The 21476-nt window shown below is 40.1% G+C and overlaps 1 protein-coding gene across 7 annotated transcripts in view; it reads right to left on the minus strand.

Annotated features, from left to right (window-relative positions):
* The window catches only part of RARB (retinoic acid receptor beta), a 328318-nt gene that overhangs the window by 43851 nt on the left and 262991 nt on the right, over positions 1–21476 (minus strand). For 6 of the 7 annotated variants that reach the window (XM_032678229.1, XM_032678227.1, XM_032678258.1 and 3 more), the window contains one exon: positions 2916–3057. In XM_032678229.1, coding sequence (XP_032534120.1) covers positions 2916–3057 — 142 coding nt within the window. Of the gene's footprint in view, positions 1–2915; positions 3058–20255; positions 20362–21476 lie in introns of those variants that run through there. The other variant, XM_032678266.1, reaches the window with a different exon arrangement.

The following is a 21476-nucleotide window of genomic DNA, read 5'->3' on the forward strand; positions in this document are numbered from 1 at the left end:
ATAAAAGCATACAAGAAATGCTCAGTAGCTCTTCTCTTTCAAAACACTGTACCCCCACTCTTAAAACCCTACTTATCACACTGGGTAGGCACCCAGTTCCCATCTCTTCTCTGATGTTTGGTGAAGGCTCATTAAGCTCAAAGGAAGTTGCATATGCAAGTACTTTTGAATGCCCTTTAAAGGCAGAACAAATAAACACAGGACTGTAGCTTTTAAACACAGATTGTATACTGAAAATCAGCATTTACTCCTCCCTAGCTCCTGGGAACAGACCTTGGGGTCCCTATTTGCAGGTGCCCACCTCGATTATTTTCCCCATTTGGGACTGGTTTGAGCATTGTAGGCTTGTTGCCCTGTGAGATTTCTCTGATACTTTTTTCTGTCCTTTGTTCATGGCTTTCACATTACAAGGTAACAGAATGGTAAGAAGACAGAAAAACAAAATGTGAATAATGCACTGAGGAGAAAAGAAAGACCTATATCTGGTAAGAAAAAGCCGAGTGACAGATGTGTCTTTGTTTACATAAACTTCTAAAGAAATGGAGTTGAAATCTAGAGATATGTATGAAAGAAGGTCAGATAAGAAAATAGTTTCTCAAGTCTCTTAAGAGATGAAAAGCTCCTGCTTATGAAGGGATGACACAGAATCACTTCAGACTTAGTTCTTAAACCCAGAAGACAAGACACACTGCATTCAAACTGATGACATTTAAAATAATTTCTCTGTTCCATTGCAAATGCTTTCTACAGAAATGCAGCCAGAGGACATCCCTCACTTCTCCCCAGGATCCTCTGTTCCCCCTCCAACCTGCTATCCCCGTTTCAGTGCCTGTAGTGGTTTGAGATAAAGGCAACTGCCAAAGGGCAATTTCACTCAGTTCACCCCAGGAAACAGGCAGAGCAAAACCTTAATTCTTGCTGGCAAAGCTCCAACTACCCTATGGGAGAAAACAATCCATCACCTAAAAGGCAGTAAGCCTTTATAGTTTATCCAAAGTAACTTTGGTTAACATGTTAGAAATACTGCTGATATTTCCAAAACCTACTCCAATGTGACGTTACAGCATTTAATAAGATTACTATTCCACGTCAGCAATAAAATCCTTAAGAACTCAAGACCAACAAGCCCTCAGGTGAGAAAAGTGCTTTTTTTTTCTCTACCAACCTCATCGCACTATTTTTATCAAAGAAAAAAGCTTCATGTGCACAGATACATATGCAGTCAATACCTATCAATCAAATCCTCCTCATTCCCTCTTTCATCTTTGTTTTTAGCCTATCTTCTCTTTTACTCCCATCATGGTTTCCACTCCAGCAGATCTATACCTAAGTATAGATAACTGCACTTCAGGCACACAAGAAAACTAGAAAACCCAACAAGGATAGTGAAATAATGAAAATCCCAAGACCTCCTCCCCCAGTAAATTGAAACTTTTCAAAAACCACAATTTCAGGTTTCCATGAAAAGGAGCAGGAAACACAGCACAAAGTTTCTAGAGATATATCTGGTTCTTTCTCCACTCCTCAACATTCTTTCTCTGAGAAGAAAGAGATGGTGGGAGAGAGAAATAGTACGCAACAAGGACGGACAAGTGTGACTTTAGGACTGCTTTGGCTCCTTCCCAAGTATGGAGAATGGAACTACTGGGAAGTCCCACACAATTCAAAAAGACAAAATGCTGAAGATGAGAACTGGTTTGAATTGCAGTTCAGATATAAATGTCTAATCACTGTCAATTTTCTTTTCCTTTGGTCTTAAAAATCGCTCTTGTGGGTAAATTAAAGTTAAAAAGTGGTGTTGGGCAATTTTTCCTCCTCTCTTACGCACACACTGTAAATTTCTGTTTATTATTGGAATTGACCTACTGAAATCAGGAACATCACTGACAGAGGTCAAAACCCTCAACAATTCAACAAATCACTACATCAAAGACTTTTTTGCTACTGCAATCAATCCCATAAAAATGAGAAAGTTTCAGAAACATTACTCCATAGGGATTTGAGAAAGGCTTTTTAAGCTATATTTTCAGGCTTGATGCAGATATCAATAAACTGGAAAAAGAGAAAAATCACATATTTTTACAAGAATACTTTAAAATGGTAATTTAAAGGGCAAACCAGAGATTTCTAGAAAAGAAGGGAGAGGAAAATCCCTTAGGTTTTTGGTGTGCTTGGCAGCACTTTTGCATAGTCAGGTTTACTGGCTTTGCAGGTTTAGAAGAGGATTTGCCGGCTCCTTTCACCTTTCAGCGAGGGTCTAGGCAGCAAAAACAGAAGGCTCAAGGCCATAATACCATCAGTTTTGTAAAATGGCACAGATTGGTGCTACTGCTAAAAGGGGGCCCTCTGGCACAAGCATCTGCACAGGTGTGAGAGAGAAGGTGTAGGGCTGAAGCAGGCTGCTGGCTGCTGCAGTGGGAAGCCCTTGTGAAGTGACAGCCTAGGCTGACCCCAAGCCCAGCAAAGCCTCAAGCCAGTCCGCCGGGCAGAGGAAGGACTGAAACCAAGCTTGAGAAGCCACTACTTATCCCCTTACACCCTTGTCACAGAAAGCCATTTCTAGAGCAGATGGGAGATAATCCAATCTTAAAGCAAGTACCTGTGGGTTTGTTCTTTCAGAAAACCTGGTAAAACTACCCACTTGGCATTCTCGCACTCACACGGGGTGGCCATGCCTCACAAGCAGCGTGTTGCACTAAAAGGTCTTAACTGATCGCATTTAGGCTGCAAAGTTAAGGACTTAGAAGTTTATAAAGTACAGGTCTAAAGTTGTGTACCAAATTCATACTCCTTCCTTGACCTATGAATGTAGATACTGGCTTCAATCACATAATTGCATAATAATTTTTTCCCTTAGGACTGCCACATACACATAGGATATGACAAACAATAAATTGTTTCTGAAGACAACTTACATTCTTTGGACATTCCCACTTCAAAGCACTTCTGTAGTCTGCAGTACTGGCAGCGATTTCTGGTAACTTTATTGATAACACAGTTTTTATCTCTGTGACATGTGTAAACCATGTTCTTCTGGATACTCCTGCGGAAAAAGCCCTGAAATTAAGGAAAAAAGAAATCAAGTAAACTTTTGAGCTTCCAATAACCCTTAGAGACAGGCAGTAATGTTGCCTTAAAATAACAAAAATAAATTCGAAGTTATGACTGGAGTATGGCATCTTTAAAGACTCAGTCTTATTATAATTTACTATAATAAAATATTACTATTTCTTGCAACATGTGACTCATCTCTTAAATAAAAACTAATTATGCAATGCAACCTAAGGCCAAAATAAATAAGAATTAGTAAGAGCATTCAGGAAATTAAGTTCCAGATTTTACAAAAAAGCTCAAATAAAAATGGTTTGGACTTATGAATGTAATTAATGAGCTGGGTAAAGAGCCTTCCTAACAGATCCACTTGAAAGTCAAACACTTGTCCAATAACCAATAGACTCCCTCAGCCTAAAGGTCCTGTGTATTTTGTTACTGCAGAGATTCTCTAGTTCGAAGGCTACATGTCAAAAGAGAAATGATTTCAAACCCAGGTTTCTTAACTGCTGAAACTCCTACAGCAATTAATGAGGCTTCTGCAGGTGGAAGAGTTCCAGCATCAGGTTATTGAGTTGTGAACTTGTAAAAGCTGCCAATTACAGCACATTTTTTCTCAGTCAGATACAGCTGTGAAAATAATCAAGTAATTACAATGATCTTGAACAGAAATTAAAGAAACCTAGAGGTCTGGTTTGTACTTAAGGAACAGCATTTCATTGGATTCCTCCTCCAACAAGTGAAAAAGAAAAAAACAGCCATAAATGGTAAGGTTAGGTGGCACAGAAAAAAGGCAAACCCCAAGTTAATTTCTTTATCTGCACTAAATCCCAAGCTTTAGATAATATCATATAATAATGAAGAAAAAAAAGAGGATTACTTTAAGCATTTTAGAGCTCAACCCACAGATACTCAGTGAAAGATTTCTGCAACAGACATTTGGAAATTTGACAGCACTATTTAACCTTCTCACTCAGATTTTGAAAATCGTTTCAGCAAGCACCAGGGTCAAATTTCAGTCAACATCGCAGCATTATGGAAGAATAGTTAGCAATTTAATATTTGTTGGAGGGCTTGAGAGGTCAAAACTCTTCATCCAGCCACATGTTTACACCTTACAGGAAAGCCGTAAACTTGATGCCGCAGACGATAGCTCTGTGCCCACAATGCATTTGTCTAAAGATGTGATCATGGTAAGCTATAGAATTGGCTCTACTAGAAATGCTCACTGAGATATGCAAGCAGTTCAAAAGCCAAAAACCCTATCAGTCGGAGTTAACTGGGAGAGTTTCTGGCTACATGATCAGGGAGTGGTAGGGCAGGCAGTAAGGGCTGGTCATAAATTCCTTGCACAGCCAACATGCTATAGATGCTAATGTTATGAAAATACCTCAGATTCACTCAGAACTGAAAAATGCCTCCTTAATCACATAACCCCTGGCAAAAGTTTTCTGCAGCTCTTGTACAAACAAGCCTCATCCTGAGGTTAGCTCCTCTGATTTAGGAGATATTTCATACTACCATCAAAAAGGTAAATAAAAACTTTCCGCTTCTTTCCTTAAGCTACTGGACACAGAAGAGAAATTTAAAGTTATTTGTTTAGACAATTAAAACCTTTTAAGTTATCCATAACACCGCTATTTTGTATTCCACTCTTCTGATCATTACCACTGCTTGAATATTTGCAATGGCAAGTATGGCAAGCATGTGTGTACGTTTGTTTACTTGCCAAGAAGAAAATCTATGGTAATATTCACTTATTCCTTTCTTGCTTTGATATTTCCCTAACTGTGATGCCCAGCTCTGTGGTAATTGCTGATGATGCTAAATATGAGACCGAGGAGTCTATGGCATCTATTTTGGTTTAATTCAACAGGCAGAAAGTGTGACCTGTGCTGGTTCAAGGGTCTCTCTACAGCTTATTCAGTCACCACTTTGTAGCTGGAAAGATCTGGGGGAAGCCAAGACTGGTAGCTTCCAGGGCAGCCACCCCAGCTTAATCCAGTGCTACAGGGGAATTAACACCCACAGCCACCGATGGAATCACTCTCCTACCACCAGCTTGACAGGGTAGGAAATAAAATGGCCCAAATGAACAAGTCACTCAATACTAGTAAAAGAAGAAACAGCTTTCTCCAAATGTGTCTGTACTTCACCAAAATATAACGGGTAGCTAACGGTTGATCGACCAGTTGTTCTGATATTTAGATACAGGTTCTGCATCCTTATAATCTAGGGTTCAATTCCAGCCCATCAGGAAGGAAAGCACAGGAGGTTGCCTCAGTCCTTACCATATAAAGTTGACCACACAGCCCAAAAGAAAACCACAATCCAGCTTCTGCAGACAGCAAGTATAAAGCATTCATGAGCTCATTATTAATACAAAAGGCTTAAGAAGAACAATTTTGGAAAAAGCAGATCTCCAGGTTAAAATGAAGACAGTTTCCTCAAAAGCCTAACCTCCCCAAGCAATGCCTTCCACAGAATGAAAGATATAGATGAGGACATTAATCGTGGAAGCTTGGACTGTTGTTTTACAAATTACTTTTTGACACCTGTGTTTGACTTTCTTCCTGGAATTATTCAAGGAACAGAAAGAAAATGAACTTGTTTGCATAAAATATTCAGGTGAAAAAAGATGTAATGTGGTCCTGCTCAAAACTAAGGACATGGTTCTTGACAGTATAGTAGTGCCCATTCCCAAGTATTCCCAAGACAACACTGGGATAGTATTCCTATTAAGATTTGTGGTAAACTCATTTTTAAACCTCAGCAATATGTCACCAGAAAGATTTGATTTTTAAATTTTCCTGTGGACAGGCACTAAGAAAAATGCCCAGATTATAAATACCTTTGCAGACAAACACCAAACCAAAGCCATCCTAGGGGGAGACACAGGAATTCAGGCACCAGAGAGTGAGAAGCATTTGCTGGGCGCTGGGGCTCAGTTTCCCCGCACAACTCCATAAGCCTGGTGCCCTGCAGCCACAAGTTTTGGGTGGCACTGCAAGCAGGGTCATGCTCAGAAACATTTCCTGAATCTGGGCTGAAAAACACAAAGACTGTCCTGTCTTTCCCTCTGCAGGGGTTTGGACCTTGCCTGCAGCTCTGCAGTGAAAGAAAACCCCACAGGACACAGGGATGGACAGAGCGGGTCTTTGCTGCCCAGTTAAACAGAAAAGCACATTTAAACCATGTCAAGGCTGGGTTCCAAATAGCACAGGTATAACACTGGTCTTTTCACTAAAAATATCAAAATTAGAAGCAAGCCTAAGTTCTCCTCCAAGTGCTTTTTGTCAAGTGATTCTCATTTGATCTCACCATCCCAACAGTTTCTTCAAAAACCAAGAAAATCCGAATGTGACCTGCCCTGAAGAAGTTGTCAGAAACTTCAGAGACAGCAAAACTCCACAGCTTATAAATTAATCAACTTCTGCTGCCTACTGGCTCTTGGAAAACAATCTACTATATACTATGATACATTTACCTTGAAACAAATCTGTTTGGCTGAATATTTACATGAGCCATTTTTTATGCAAATATTTTAGCATCCCGTCCAAATTAACACCCTGTGATGGGAGATGAGACACTCCTGTGCCAAAAACAATCATGAATGATTCTTTCTTTGTAATTTAAAATGCCCTATGAATATAAAACAAAAATCCCATTTTGTGAGACATAAAGCATTACTGACATACGTACTGTCATACATAATTGTTCTTGATAGCACCTACAAAGCACTTGAATTTAGAGTAGAGGAAGCTACTGAAGGCCTATCGGGAACAGTGATTTGCTCCAATATTCCTTTTATCCACAGCTTTTGAAAGGAACATGGATTTTGTGTTTTTATTTTAGCAAAGACAAAGCTTTGTGGAAATCACACTTCTGAATTAATTCTGTTTTTCTCAGCTGTTTTTATCAGTATCCTTTCCACTGAACATTTTGGACAAATATTTCAATTTGTAATCTCATCTTTTCTGTGTACCACGCCATGCTCCTCCCAGGCTCACCAATCTTGTTATCTTAATGGATGACAGATAGAGTATCACTCTGACCATGCCACATTAGGCATCCTCATTTACCGAGTGCAAGGAAAAAATGCTGAGTATAAATTATTCAGAAATCTATTGTATCAGCGTGTGTTCTCTGAGCATCCACCAGTGGCAGAGCAGACTGATTATTTTTCACTTTTAATTGTGTTGATATCTTATCTGCCCCACTGAAAGCAGAGAGTGATATGTGAAACCATACGTATGTATCAAGCAGCAAATAAACCCAGTTTCCTACATCTATTGCTTAGAAGTAAATAATCTACTTAGTCAATCTAACTTCAACACAATGCTGAAAAAAACACCTCATCCCATTCACCGCTTTTGTAGCATTTGCCTGTAAGTGCACCAAACTTTGAGAGCTCAGTACAGGACATGTATATAGACACAGATGCCTATAGAGAATATTAACTATTTCAGTAATATTTTGAATGCTATTATGCCACTGGATATCTGAATACAAAAGACCTCTTTAAGGATGAGCCCTCAAGATAAGGTAAAGTGTTTAAGCTTATGAAGTCTTATGGATTTGTTAGTATGAATTGCTAGCCTTACGTATCTCATCGGGAATCTATACAACTCCCTCTCCTTCACTGTCCAGTTGATTTTGGCAAGGCAGATGATTTAGAGCTCAAGTTATGCACACTGCATGAAGAGATGGATCATTTGATCTCAACAATGTCTTAAAAACATTTTGCCAGCACAGGGCATGCCAAATCTTATTTGCAGGCATAGTGGGCTTACAAGCTGAAAACTTGCACTGCAAGCCAGGGACAGAGTAATCAGCAGAGAAGGGCTATTGCGAGCTCAATCTGTTTGAACAGCCTGCTCAGTTCATCTGGTTCAGCTTTGATTACCCCCAAATACAAGCAGCCAGCTATGACTGCTGCAGATTTAGAGGCCATTCTTTGGTAAATTTGCAAAATAAGCTTCTGAGTGAAGCATACGGCTACTTTATCGTAAAAGAAACAAAGGGGCAGGAAGGACTTTTCTATGGTGCAGTTTATCAGCCATTTATAAACTCTGGCTGAGCTCTGAGAGGAAAGATAAATACCAGTAATACCAATAACAACCGAAAAGCAAATCCAGCCTACCACATACCTGAAACCTCTGCCATTAGCTTTATTCTGAAATAGGGGCTGGACAAATACATACCCTTTTTTTACACAAGAAATCTGTGATGCATAGCCTCTTTTCAGTCTCTCTATTTTAATCATTCAAGCTACCCTCAATCCTTGCTAATCCCGTAAAATGTATTTAGATAAGGTAAAGACCCCATTTCTACTCTCTCTAGAGCATCAACAGACATTTAAGGTATCTCTCAGTGATGGGATCTGCACAAAACAACTTTGTTCTGTGACTTGGGAACTGCCCAGGTACCTTCATGAACTGAATGTGGTTTGCAGTACTTTTATTAACAGGTAGCAGGAGTCAAGGAACAAAAAAAACGTTCCTCACAAAGTCCTGGTAGGACGAGCAGTCATTAGGGCAGAGACACACAGCTTTTAGTTGTTAACCAGGAATATTTGCTCTGAAAGGCCATGGTAACATGCAAACTCACAAGTGGAGTTGCACAGAAAAGCTTGCAAAGGACCTAAAACCCAGCATACGCTGTTCAGGGATACCATATAGGCAAAACAAACTGCAAAATGGCTGCAGCTCACAAGTAATAAAAGCTACCAAAGCAGCTATCTAAAAGGAAGCTCAAAATGAGCTTATTCCCAGCGGCACAGCACTTTTCCAGGATGTCTGCACTGTCTATCACACTTTGGAAGTCACAGCTTACAGAATAAACAAATTAATTGTCTGACATTTTGGCTGGAAACCACCCCTGGCACAAAATGGAAGCAGCTACAACAATAAGTAAAGGAAGGCTCACTGCCAGAAAGCAGGGAAACTGTGCTGATGATGTACGTCAGGGCGGGATAGGCAGATCTTTGCAAAAACAAATGAATAAATGCTGTTAAATGCCAATAGCTTGTAGAGAGCACCTAGAGATGCCAGCCAGGCAGCAGAGGAGGAGCTGGGCTCCAGCCCGACCTGGGCAGGGCTCTGGGTTTATCTGTCATTGCTCATATTTCCAGCAGAAACTCTCTGCTCGCCATCCACATTTCTGCTCATCTAGCCATTTTTTCTGCAGATGGAGAGCAGCCATAAGATTCCATGGCCAAAGAAACCCAAATTTGCTATTGAAACCAGTGTGGCAGTGATCTTTATTCTTTCTAATTGACAGAATTCAAAACACTTCATAAAAATAAGCAGCTTGCATACAGAAATACAGACCTGTGGACCTAAGAACAACCCACTATGGGGACAAAAAGGTCTATTATCTTTTCATTATTGTTATACAAATGGAAAAGTTTGAAATGTTTCAGGTTTTTCTCATTTCTGAAAGAGAGAAAAGGGCCCAAGGGATGTGGATAGTCAAATAAGGAAGATGTCACTCCTCTCTAAGCTACCACAACGGGGATGTTCTTCTGCAACTGCAAAAAATTCTCCAGCAAAGACAGGGCAGGCCATGCTTGATAAATCCTAATAGTTTCTAAGGTGAAAAAGGTCTTGTAGGCTTCAGAGGGCAAGAAAAAAAATTCTGATGACAGAGCTTGAAAAAAGTTATTCATGGGGCTACTAATGCCGATTAGCCATTAGCCACTACTGAGGCTGGAAACAAACACCACTTTTTATGAAGCCCCATGCCAACATATCTTCTGATTCCACAAACCTTGGTCTAATGTCAAAACCATGCCCCAAAACAACCATTGTTTTTTTTTTTTTCCAGGGAGTTTGAAACACTTCTGCTGGCCAGCTGGCAGAAAGGCAGCTAACAACAAAACAGGGGAGATGTGATCCATCGGTTACAAATCTGCAGCAACCAGATTCTTCCGGCGAGGATACCACGGCATCCCTACAACTACACACGGATTTTTCCACAATTTCGATTTTCACTGAACTCCTGACCTTTTTAGCAAACATGTCAAAGTCTCCAGACAGAACAGTCATCACCTTGAAACAATATGTGAGGGGAAAGAACGGCTGAGATTTTCTGCTTCTCCACTTCAGTGATTTAAACAGAGAGGAAGGCACTGGTATGTGCTTCCATCTGCTTTCTTCAAATTAAAAAAAAAAAAAAAAGAGATGGAATGTATATAATTAAAAAGTTACAGTTAACTTCCTTTCAGTCATGTCTGTAGGATGATTTTTGGCCTGCTAGGGAACTCCAGATGGAAAGAGTAATGAACACAATTTAATACAAATAACAGGAGATCAAAGAAGCGCTTTTCTGAGTTGCAGCACACTGAGTTATTTCACACAGTTTAATGGAGAACTCAGGAATGAATTATCGCATTTTGCTGTTGTCTATATTTTTGTTTATGCAAATCAATTACCTTTAACCTAATTTGTGAAGGACCAGACCTATAACCCAATAAAACCATAAAATGTCACTAGGATGGTCGTACAACTGGCTAGCACTTATCCAAAAGGCTATATGTTGTTAACTGCTCATCGGTTTTTTCCTCTCTTCCCCTCCAGTGCCTCAGGATTTATACCACCAATTAAGACAATAATGAGTGCCCCAGGTTGACCTCCAAGGAGCAAGAATTAATTAAGTGCAGTATTTCTTCGTAAAGAATGACACTTTTCCAAACCATTTACGTAGCTGCCCTCCTGCATGGAATCACAACATCACGGAAGACTTTCCAGATTGTTATCCCTCAACTGTATGACTGATTTTGGTTTACACTTATAATTCGCATCTTCGTTTTTATCCATTGGATTTTTGGGCAGTTGGAGCAGGGCAACCATTTTCCGAAGACAATGTCACAATTTTAGTAGGACATATATGTGGGATTTTTTTGCACAGAACTACAACAGAAAGACAGCAAACAAAAGCTACTCTAACCAAAGTAGTGGACCTCCTAGTAAAAACAAACAAAAAATCCCCACCAAGCTACGCCCGTGCAGTGACATGCAGATTCCTGCAGCAGGCAGGACAAGGAAAAGACTCATGTTAGCTATGCAATTACCATGCTGCAATTACTTGTAGCAGTCCCTCAAATTAACGTCTCCTTTTAGCTGCTGGCAGAGATGGAAACACGCAAAGAGGAAAGGGCAAGCTCAAACACAAACCTACATAGGAGAAAGAAGGTGTGTGCATGCTCCACGGAAATTCCCCTCACAGGCAGGCTTTGTATCCTCCTCCTCTTCCCCTCCCAGCCTTCCTCACAAAGGCTCGCAGAGTTCCCGCACAAACTTGGCTCCAGGGTTATTCATCCGAAAAGGCACAGGGACTTTATTTACTGTCAGGCAACACAAAAATCCCTGCATTTCTGTACCATCTGAAATTTATAGAGGCGCTAGTTTCTAACCCACTATCAGCAACTGAATGTTTACAGCTCAGCTGAAATAATAACGCAAACTATGCCACAAATATTTATGCATGCCTGCAAGCTGGCTGAAGTGCAATTCCCTTCGCACTAGCAGAGAGATCCGCACAGTTTGCCTGCACAGCCAGCTGTTCCCTGCTCCCTCCCCAGTTGATCCAGAGCCAATGAAGCTCCCCAGCCTGAGCCTGGCTGGCTGGGTGGGTGACTGTGGGTGCTGGCCCAGTGCCCACCTGCCAGGTTGGCAAAGAGATGGCTCTGGCCATGCCACAGTACAGCTCCCTCTGGTCTTCAAAACCCAGCATGCTTCTATTCTCTTTTTGCTGACCTGGGAGGAGTTTTAAAACCTGCCTGACCCACGGCAAGCAAGGAAGTTTCTGAGGAGGAATGAAGTGCCATATGAAAACAATGCAGAAAGCAACCTAAAAATACTCAGAAGAAATAACATGGACATAAACATGCCAAAATAAACCAGATATCTTGAGCATTATGCTTCCTGGTACAGTTTTCAGGCATCTATTTGAATGACTCATCAACACAAGTTCATTATCTCCCCATAATCTTTTTTTTGCTCTTAGTTTTGACAGTTGACATCTAAACAAATATGTTGTACCAGATCTCTTGAAATCTGGCAAGTAATATCTTGGACTTGCTACTTTATGCTACACTCTCAATCCACTGCATTCAGCAACAAAGAAACTTTGCTAATATAGAACTATCCACTAAAACCCTGCAAAGCATAGAGTTTGGTGAAACTTGGATGCCTGGAGACTAGAAAACAGAGTTCAAGTAAACACCCAGAAATATGCAAGTCTGGCTCTCTAGTACTGGCAGTAGTCAAGGAAAATTACCTTTCCACACTGCAGCTGAAACTCATTACCGAAGGCGACAGCAGAGAGATGAGTTGGAGCTGGACCAGCTTGGAAAACCCACCATTTTTAAGAGTGAGATGGCGGCCACACCACTCTGCCCAGTTTCTGTACAAAGTACCCACAGACAAAATGGTCTCAAAAACATGAGAAAGCAGGCTGAGAAAGGTGGATGAAATGCAGTCTGTGCCAGTGCAAGGGATTAGCAACTGCAGAAACAGAGCCAGCGAAATCAACTGACTAGTTCCTCCAAGCAATAAGGACTCTTAAGGTAACACCAATTGAAGAGATGTATCTTGTTGCAAACACCAACACAAATCACACTGAGATGCTAAAAAAGCATCACAGCTTTCAGGACAAATGCAGGACTGCATCCACCTTGCCCAGTGTTGGCCACTGCTGATCATTCAGCCAAGCTGTAGGGAAGCAAGGGAGAGTCTAGGATTGGGCAACTTCGACGAGGAGAAAACATGACCTTTCAGAGACGAGTGAATGAACTGGAGCTGATTAATCTAACACAGGAAAATCTTAGCAAGATGTTTTCCTTTTTTCTCCCTCCCCTGCCAGACTTCAGTCAATGGCCAGATTCAAGCACAGAGCTCATATAATCACATGATGATCAACCTTTCAGTTTACAAAAATCACATGGACGCAGGGTAAGATGAAAGGTCTTCTTAGTTAGATCATCCATTTGGCTCCTGGGTGCTGTGCTTGCGTCTATCCTGTTCACTTAACACTCTCTTTTCTTTCCTTTCAAAAAAATGCCTAGTTCTCACTTTTGTGTCTGTACATGTAATAGTCACTGGGCATCACTACGGATGAATGCGGACTGGGTAAGACCCTTTGCAGCAGCATCTGAGAAATGCCTTGATCCTCTGATTCAAAAAAAAAAAAAAAAAGGTAAAAAAGTGGTAGTGCTTATTAATTTAAAAAATGATGAGTTGCAGAGCTCTCTCTTAAATGGTTTGCTTATATCTTCCTAAATCTGGAGTGCTGCCATTCTTTTGGACCAGCAGAAAGCATGTGAAGATGACAGTGTGCACTGAAGCAAGGACCTAATAAGTTACAAATATATTTAGCACAGATGCACAGGGCTCCAAAGTAAGGCAAGCACTCTAGAGGCAGGGAAGACCTCTCCTCTGTTTGGAAGATTCATCTGGAGAGCAGCCAGCCAGGCCACTCGTGGGAGGAGTGAACAGTAGTCCATTGGAGTAGCTGCACCACGGCTATAAATCTCTGCTTTCCCTGTTAAGCGCCTGGGAGGAGGGAGAGGGAACCAGCCACAGATGACAGTAATGGGTCCCATTAAATTGTCACTTTTAAAGAGTCTCTAAAACGAGAACAAACTTGCTTCGTAAGCTTTTGATCAGTTTCCCTGACACCAGGCAATGGCAGACCCTGCTCACGTGCAGTGGCTGGGGGCTGCTGGCTCTCCCCTCCAGCACTAAGTTTAAAATAGCTGGAGTGAAATCACTGACTGCAATTACAGCTAGCCAAATCTACATTTTTTGGCACTACTTGCAACTGCATCTCACCTTGTAATTTACATATCTGTTATTCTGGACAGGGGAGCCAGAAACAATATACCTTTTCCCCCTAAAATGTAGGTATTATGATCCAGTTTTTATTGCACAGTAACTTTTCCCCACTAAAGTATATTAAATGAGAAATTTTAAGCATGACCACATGAAATCATAAGGGACTTTATACACAAAAATGTCTTTCTACCTCTCATCTGTCTCCTGAATTGAGTTGTGGAAATTGTGGGGACTCCTATATATTACCAAAAGGAAGACTAATTTATGAATAGGGACCTTGAATATTTGGCAAACGAGCTGCAGCAGCATACCAGTTAAACAGCTTCTACGCCAACATACCAAAACTACCAATTACAGAATTGGATGCATGGCTTCTTTAACACTACAAGTTTTCATAACTGGAGTACTGAGGTGCACAGGTGTCACACCTAGAGACGTCCCCTGCATATGGAAGTCAATACTAACTCTGATTTAATACTACTCTGAAACGATCAGAATAGTATAAAACAGAAATAAGGACACAACATGTACGTCATTTACATGATTCTCAAGAAACAAGGCATTCATACTTAAAGACTATAGCAAAATCCAGATACAAAAAGGGAAAGATAGGCACACGGCTATAATCTCAACCTTGGGAGTTTCTGGTCTTTGGAATGGGTACTCAAGAGTGAGAGAGTCTTTTTAGTAAGGCATTTGTTTTGTTTTACAGAGTGAAGGAAAAAAAGAATGTACATAATAAAACTGGAGAAAGAATCTCTAAATCTGACTGCACTGGAAATACTGAATCTTGGAAAATTACATCCAGTTGTCTTTCCTGCTACAGCACAGACGAAGAGTAGCTCTGCAAATCAGAACAGCCCTGGGATTCATGCTGCAAATTCAATTGTCCTCTATTTCCAGAAGAATCTAAAGCAAATACCCCTTTAGGAAATTTCCTCACAGGAACACTTCCTTCTGGATTAGAAAGAACCCCTGTTTCCATTATCAGGTCAGTCAGTAAGTGCAGATGGCAATGGAAGGCTACTTTCCAAGGCCAAAGTATTTCTGCAAATTGGGAAACTGACCGTTTATGAACTAGGTGATGGTTTACAACAGCCAGAAAGTATAAATAGGTGTGTCTTTCAAAATAAATTCAAAATATGTAGCAAACAAAGAGCATTTGAATATCTACTTAACATATAAGTGAACAGAATTAAAAAATGGTTAATTCCATTTTGTACCATTATGAAACCCCTTAATTTTGGATCTTTAAGATGTGCCAATCAGCAAATCTTTAAGTACTTGCCAAGAAAAACACAAACTACAATTTAAAAAGATGCTTAAAGCAAGCACAGCACTGACCCCAACCATCTCACCAGCATCAGTCACACTCAGCTAGAACCACATCTGGCAAAATATTCTACTCTTCTTTCTTCCAGGGAAAACAGTGCTACAAGCTACCCTAAATCTAAATTCAATAAATGAATTGCTTGTATATCCTTCTCTATCAATTTCTCATCAACCCGTTTCTTTTTTAAAAGTTCCACAGTTAGAAAATGAAAGCTAGTTCATTGTAATTTTACACATCTGTAATTGCTGTTCAGTACACATAAATATGGCCCAGTATAAAAAAAAAAGGTAGGCTAGTACTGTTAACAGAAAATCTAAGAGTATTTAATTTCTGATATGTTTACTCAGATATCCCTATTTCCTTATCTGCTAAATTACCTCTGCAGACAGTACTTTTAAAGACCATATTGTGAAATGTTGTATTAAACATGGTGGAAAGCTGCATTTTTTTACTACACTTGTACAGCTTTCTGGCTGTGCTCAGGACGGCTTGTACTCCACATGTATAATCAAAGGCCATATGTGGTCCTTAAAATAATGAAGAGGTATGAAATAGATTGACAACATGAGAACAAAATAAATGGGGTTTCTCTTTATCCATACTTAAGAAGAAAATTGAAAATGTAAAACCCATCAGAACCTACTTACAGGAAAATAAAAATACACTCCACATCCACCGCATGCCAACCAGGGGATTTCTCAGCAGGCAAGTGTACCAGCCTGAATCACAGCCCACCTGCTTCTGGCATCTCTGGTCAGTACAACATGACGTGGCTTGCAGAGACAGCACTTCCACACGTGCATATAATTTACTTAATTCTGTTGAAGCTTTTCTAAGCCATCCCCACATTATGATCAGGTGTGAGCCTCAGCTCTCTCTTTCATCTGCCAATAGGCCACAACAGCTATGGGCAGGTGAAAGTTGGATAGAAATGTGACAAACACACCTACAATGACTCTTCATTATTTACCTTTGTGATTCAACTTCAGTAAGGACAGATACATACACATGTAAATTTGAAGTTTCTTCCTTTTATGGTATGTGTTCTCAGGTAGAGGAAGGTGTAGACACTGCCAGAAGAGTAAGACTCAATAATTTTATTTTACTACTAATAATGAAAAACCTGTAGTTGTTATGAAATGGTTAGTGGCCAAAGATCCTGAAAAGATAAGCAAGGTTAGCAGGCATGAAGGCTACATTTATATTAGGAAATGCTCTTGGGAACAGTCACAGGCACTATGGCTTGCTGATGTATCATGGGAGAATCCACATCTACCTTAGTTAACTCCTTTGGCCCCTGAAATGGGAGGGCTGCATCCAAACTGCACACAGGAGGTGGTTGCTTGCAGGAGGAACACTAGTTGGTACAGCCAGAAACCTTCCAGGTACATGGCACAACAAAGCCACGCCCGAAAACACATCAGAGTGTAAGAGTCTGACACTGCTGTTCTCTTTTGAGAAAGTCTTCACTGACAGTATTGGGAATTTTACAAAACAAAGGAGTGCAAGATTTAAGACAAACAATTATATGTCATTATTTGACAGTTCATGGAAAATAAGAGAGTAGTTTCCAGCTCCTGTTTCCACAGGCCCTTAGCCTTTGTGCTCACAAATAACTGTATCGGCATGGTTAGCGCAGTTAAAAAGCTAATTTGGGATAAGCTCTGTGCTTCTATAGTACTCATAGTGCTGCCAGAAAAAAAATTACAGTAATTAGTAAAAACCAACTATTCTCATAGCTTAAGACAAACCCCTGGCCTATGACCAGGCAAGAGGCAGGATGAGAGGAAGATTAGCTGTGGATGTATGTGCTATACCCCCATACGGACGCTGCTGCTCTTAATCCACAACCTGAGCCCAAAGCACTGGAAAGCAAATATGGCAGTCAAACGTACAAAGAATTTACATTTTTGTTATCTATCATGGTTGGCAAGTAATTTTTTTTTTCATCCATGGCATTTACACAACCCAGAAAGAGATTTTAATAAACATGGTAAGCTAAAATTTTTGTTTCTGATCCCATCTATTTCATCATGCTTGATTGCTTTAAGAAGCTTCCAATAAATTTATGCTTTCCCATCTTCAAAATTTTGAAACAAATTCAGGATCTGTGAAAAGTTTTATCTTCCAAACAAATAATAAAAAAATAAAATTAAGAACTTACTGAAACAGATAGCAGCTTTTCACAGGGTACCTGGCTTTCCCTGGGTTTGTTATTTGAAAAACTAAAATTTCAAAGATGGCATTAAAACAATCAGGTGTCCTCTGCTAGCATAAATACATAAAAATTCCAGGTTTTCAGTACTACATTTAAAGCACTTGCAACTCATTTAGTGTCTTTCTGTATACAGCGCTGTTTTCTGCAAATGAATGACTCGTTATGTTGCTATGCTGTGAAGTGCTTACAGTTTAAGATAAGATGATACTAATAGTATGCAGAAATGTATCTCAAAATACATTTTTCACCTTCTAAAAAAAGTATTGTTGATTTAACTGAAACTGGGAGCAATTTTCAGTGATTCAAGGAATTTTTCATAGCTGTGCATGGATGACAGCGTACATCTCTACTGCTGGCACTGTCACTAATACAGCTTAAATGGAGACGAATACAGCTTGATCATTCAAGCTGATCTGTATTTTTCTTTGAACCAACAGAAGCTTTTACAATTGCATTGCTGCAAACAATATTACTTCTTGCCCTGATACAAACCATACTGTTGCACCTATTTTCAAGTCTACATTTCTTACTTTCTGTTTCAGTTGTAAGTGATTAAAACGTGCCAGGAAAACAAAGCCGAACAAATGCATGGAATGTTAGTTACCTGGTTTTATGAAGGTTTTTTTTTTTTTTTTTTAACTGCTAAGTAGCTGAGAAAATTCTGTGTCTGGATTCTTAATTCCCAGTAAAGGGGCATAAATACAGGCTTAAATATAATTATATTATAGCTAGAAGCTAACATGTGCAAAGTGGTGTTATCAAAAAGAACTGCTGCTTAAGATCCCTCCACAATCCCAAAACTGCCTAAGAAAATGCAAATCTGTTCTCACATGATGTAAGAGATGTTATTAAAAGGAAAAAGGCATCTGTCCCAAAGGACACTGTTCCATAAAGGGAACTTTGCTATGACAATCCATAAAATATTTTAGGTCTCTCAGCAACATTGCTCACAGACCAAAGCATAATATCACAGAATCATAATATCATTTAGGTTGGAAATAATATCCTTTCCATCAAACTTCAAACAAATAAATAAAATGAAAGCCAGTTCCTCTCTCTCTGTCAGTAGCATTTTGTAAATCAGTTGTTGACCAGTGCTGACCAGGAATTCATGGCCTGCAACAGGGAAAGCCCAACTCTCTCAGTGTCCAAAAGGACATAACCATGGGGGACATCATCTCAGAGAATATTAACACAGCTGTGCTTGGGCACCTAACCCAAAGGCTCATGGGGACGGGCTCCTCTGGAGGGTGACCCAGAGCAGATCTGGTTTAGATGCTCTGAATCAGCCATCAGAGGAACTTCTCTCTCTCCACAGACTGAGAAACCCCAGACTTCAAAGTTAGGCAACTAATTTTGGGCCTCAAGCTGAGTGGTGGGACTGCCTGACACTGCATCTGTAAGCAAGTTAAACCTATAACAAAATGACAGTTTTTGTCCCAAGCTTAACACCCATGTGGATCAGCAAATTTGGACAAAGCAAAAACTGTTGTCATTTTCACTCTTTTCTTCTCCTGTGTGTATCTTCGCTTTTCTGAGGAGTCAGTCCCACAAAATTACAGACCTAAATTTCACGGTTTATATCAATGCTCTTTTTTCCATAATGCTTAAAGTCTTTGCAACAAAGAAATTATATATTTGAGTCAGGAAGATGTCAAACAAATAAACGTATTTCCATAGCTGAAATGCTTTGAAAATATATTAATTTAATGATCCTACATTAGATGTGATCTTATATGAAAACTCTGATGGAAGGAAAGCTATTCTTACTTTATGATAAAAGCCAACCTGGGATCACTCAGTATTGAAGTAGATTTATCTACATTTTTGTCTGTTACCATCAATAACAGGCAAAGAGGCATCCTCATCATTTAGACAAAAGTGCTGGACCGTAAACCTACCCTCTTATATGCTGCGCTGTCCACTCCAATGAAACTGCTTTAGGCATCTTTGCTGCCCACCAAATTCAAGCCAGTAATCCGGGCAGGACTGTCAGCAGAGGAATGCTGTCTTTTAAATGCCCAGAACAAGAGACAAGGCTTTCAGAGACAGCTGAAGCTGCCAGAACACCAGCTTCTCCTCCTCACCCACACAATAATGGCATTGTGTGGGGAATCCAGCCCACTACTCTCAGTCTCCCTTTCTGCAAACCCGGCTACACGAGTCAAGTCAGGACCAAAGAGCCGAGGTTTTGGTGACAGCCAGCCCTATAACCACTTGTACCAGCTGGATAAATCCAAACTGCTCATTTTTTATGGAATTTGTTTGCGTGCTATCTAGCAACACCCAGAGACTGGGGAAAAAAAAAAAAGATCTCAGAAGCCTGTAACTGAGGTCATGAAACACACAAGTAGACTCCAAAACCCACCTCTGAAATGCCACACAGTTTACAAAATGGAAAAGCTGTAAATAAGCTGAATGTTGTCAATGTACTGTTTTACGCATAAAAAGATGGACTGGCTCTGAAATTTTTCTTACAAAATACAAGTACACTGTGAAGATCAGTTTGCTTTTGAAACTAATATGTGCACAAAGCCAGTGACAGGCTATGAAGAACATACACTTTTGCAGTGTAACATCCAGAAATAAACACAAAGCCACACTTTTTAGAATTTATTTAAACCAGTTTAAAACTTCTATTGTGGTTCACAAGTGCCTATTGTGAAATACTCCACTGTCTAAAAACCTTAAATGATTAGTATATCAACACAAGCCACAGAACAGTCTTTCTAGTATGGCACAGTACTGAAGACTGTTAATTAATAAGACAGAAGAATCACTGAAGTACTTGGCAAAGGAGGTTGTTCACAGGTACCTGAAAATATAAGGTCCAAGGATGACAGTGTGTGGGAAAGACGAAGGGAGGACAGAAGAAGGGATCAATCTAATCCCATGTGAGAAGACCACAGCAAGAGTTTGACAAGGAAGGCAGTCAAAGCCAGATTTTCAGATTTTGGAGGAAAAACGACAACAGGTCATGTAAATTAGAATACTGCAGATTAGAAATTATGTCATCATGACATGATGTCTGGAAGAACTCCATGCCATGACATTACAGTTGGTCATGTCACAAAAAGAGGATGGAAAGTTCTGTCTCTGTGAACTCTGTGTCCAAGGTAACAGTGAGGTGAGCAAGATAACACATCAGAGAAAGACAGAAGGAGAGAAGTCAGAGATAGGGATGCTTTGGAAGTTATCCATGGGTTGGTGACAGTTGAGGGAAGACAAATTTTACAGTGCAGAGTTTCCCAAATTGAACATCACAAGGTCACAGTCACCATCCACAGCTCTCCAAAGGCTCCTGGCTGGATTAAGAATACACCTGTTATGACCAGAATATTGCCATGATATCTCCCATTGTTCTACCATAAAACAGGTCAGTAACTGATGCTTTTTGAGACAGAAAACCAAAGAAGTGAACCTCAGGGAACAGCATCAGAAGTGGATAAAAAGCCAACTAAGTAAGAGACACTGAATAATCAGTAAGTAGGATGAGAATCTAAAGAGTCCCAAAAGCCAGGAAAAAGAAATCCCAATGAATCAAAGGCAGACATCAACCCAAAACCTGGAGGACAGAAGGCTGTCCCTTGCACTAGATGAAGACTGCTAATGATCAGTGTGGCAGCAGCTTCACCAGAGCTCAAAGGAGAAAGGTAAAGGAGAAGGAAACAGAGACGGAACTAGAAGAAAAACAAGGGAAAGCCAGCACAGAAAAACAAAAGAACAGGGCCCTAATTAGATAAATATGATATGAGCAGAGTTTTCCATTTGTGCTTCCCTTGAGAAAGAAGACTGCCAGGAGTTCGAAGTGAAAGGTAAATGAGTCAGAAAAGACTTGAGAAAAGGACCTCAAAACAGAGGGACATGCAAATGCAGGAGGAAAAATGAGTGAATTTAAGGTTTAACATCACAGAACAGAGACTGCAAATCAGGTGAAGAAAGAAACAGGGAAAATAGGAATGAAGAAGGAGAAAATTGCTACAAGGTCAGATGAAAAGAGAAAGAAAGGGATTGAATGATATTTTAGTCTAGCTTC

Source organism: Chiroxiphia lanceolata, chromosome 1 (assembly GCF_009829145.1).
Source record: "Chiroxiphia lanceolata isolate bChiLan1 chromosome 1, bChiLan1.pri, whole genome shotgun sequence".
In the NCBI taxonomy this organism is placed as follows: domain Eukaryota; kingdom Metazoa; phylum Chordata; class Aves; order Passeriformes; family Pipridae; genus Chiroxiphia; species Chiroxiphia lanceolata.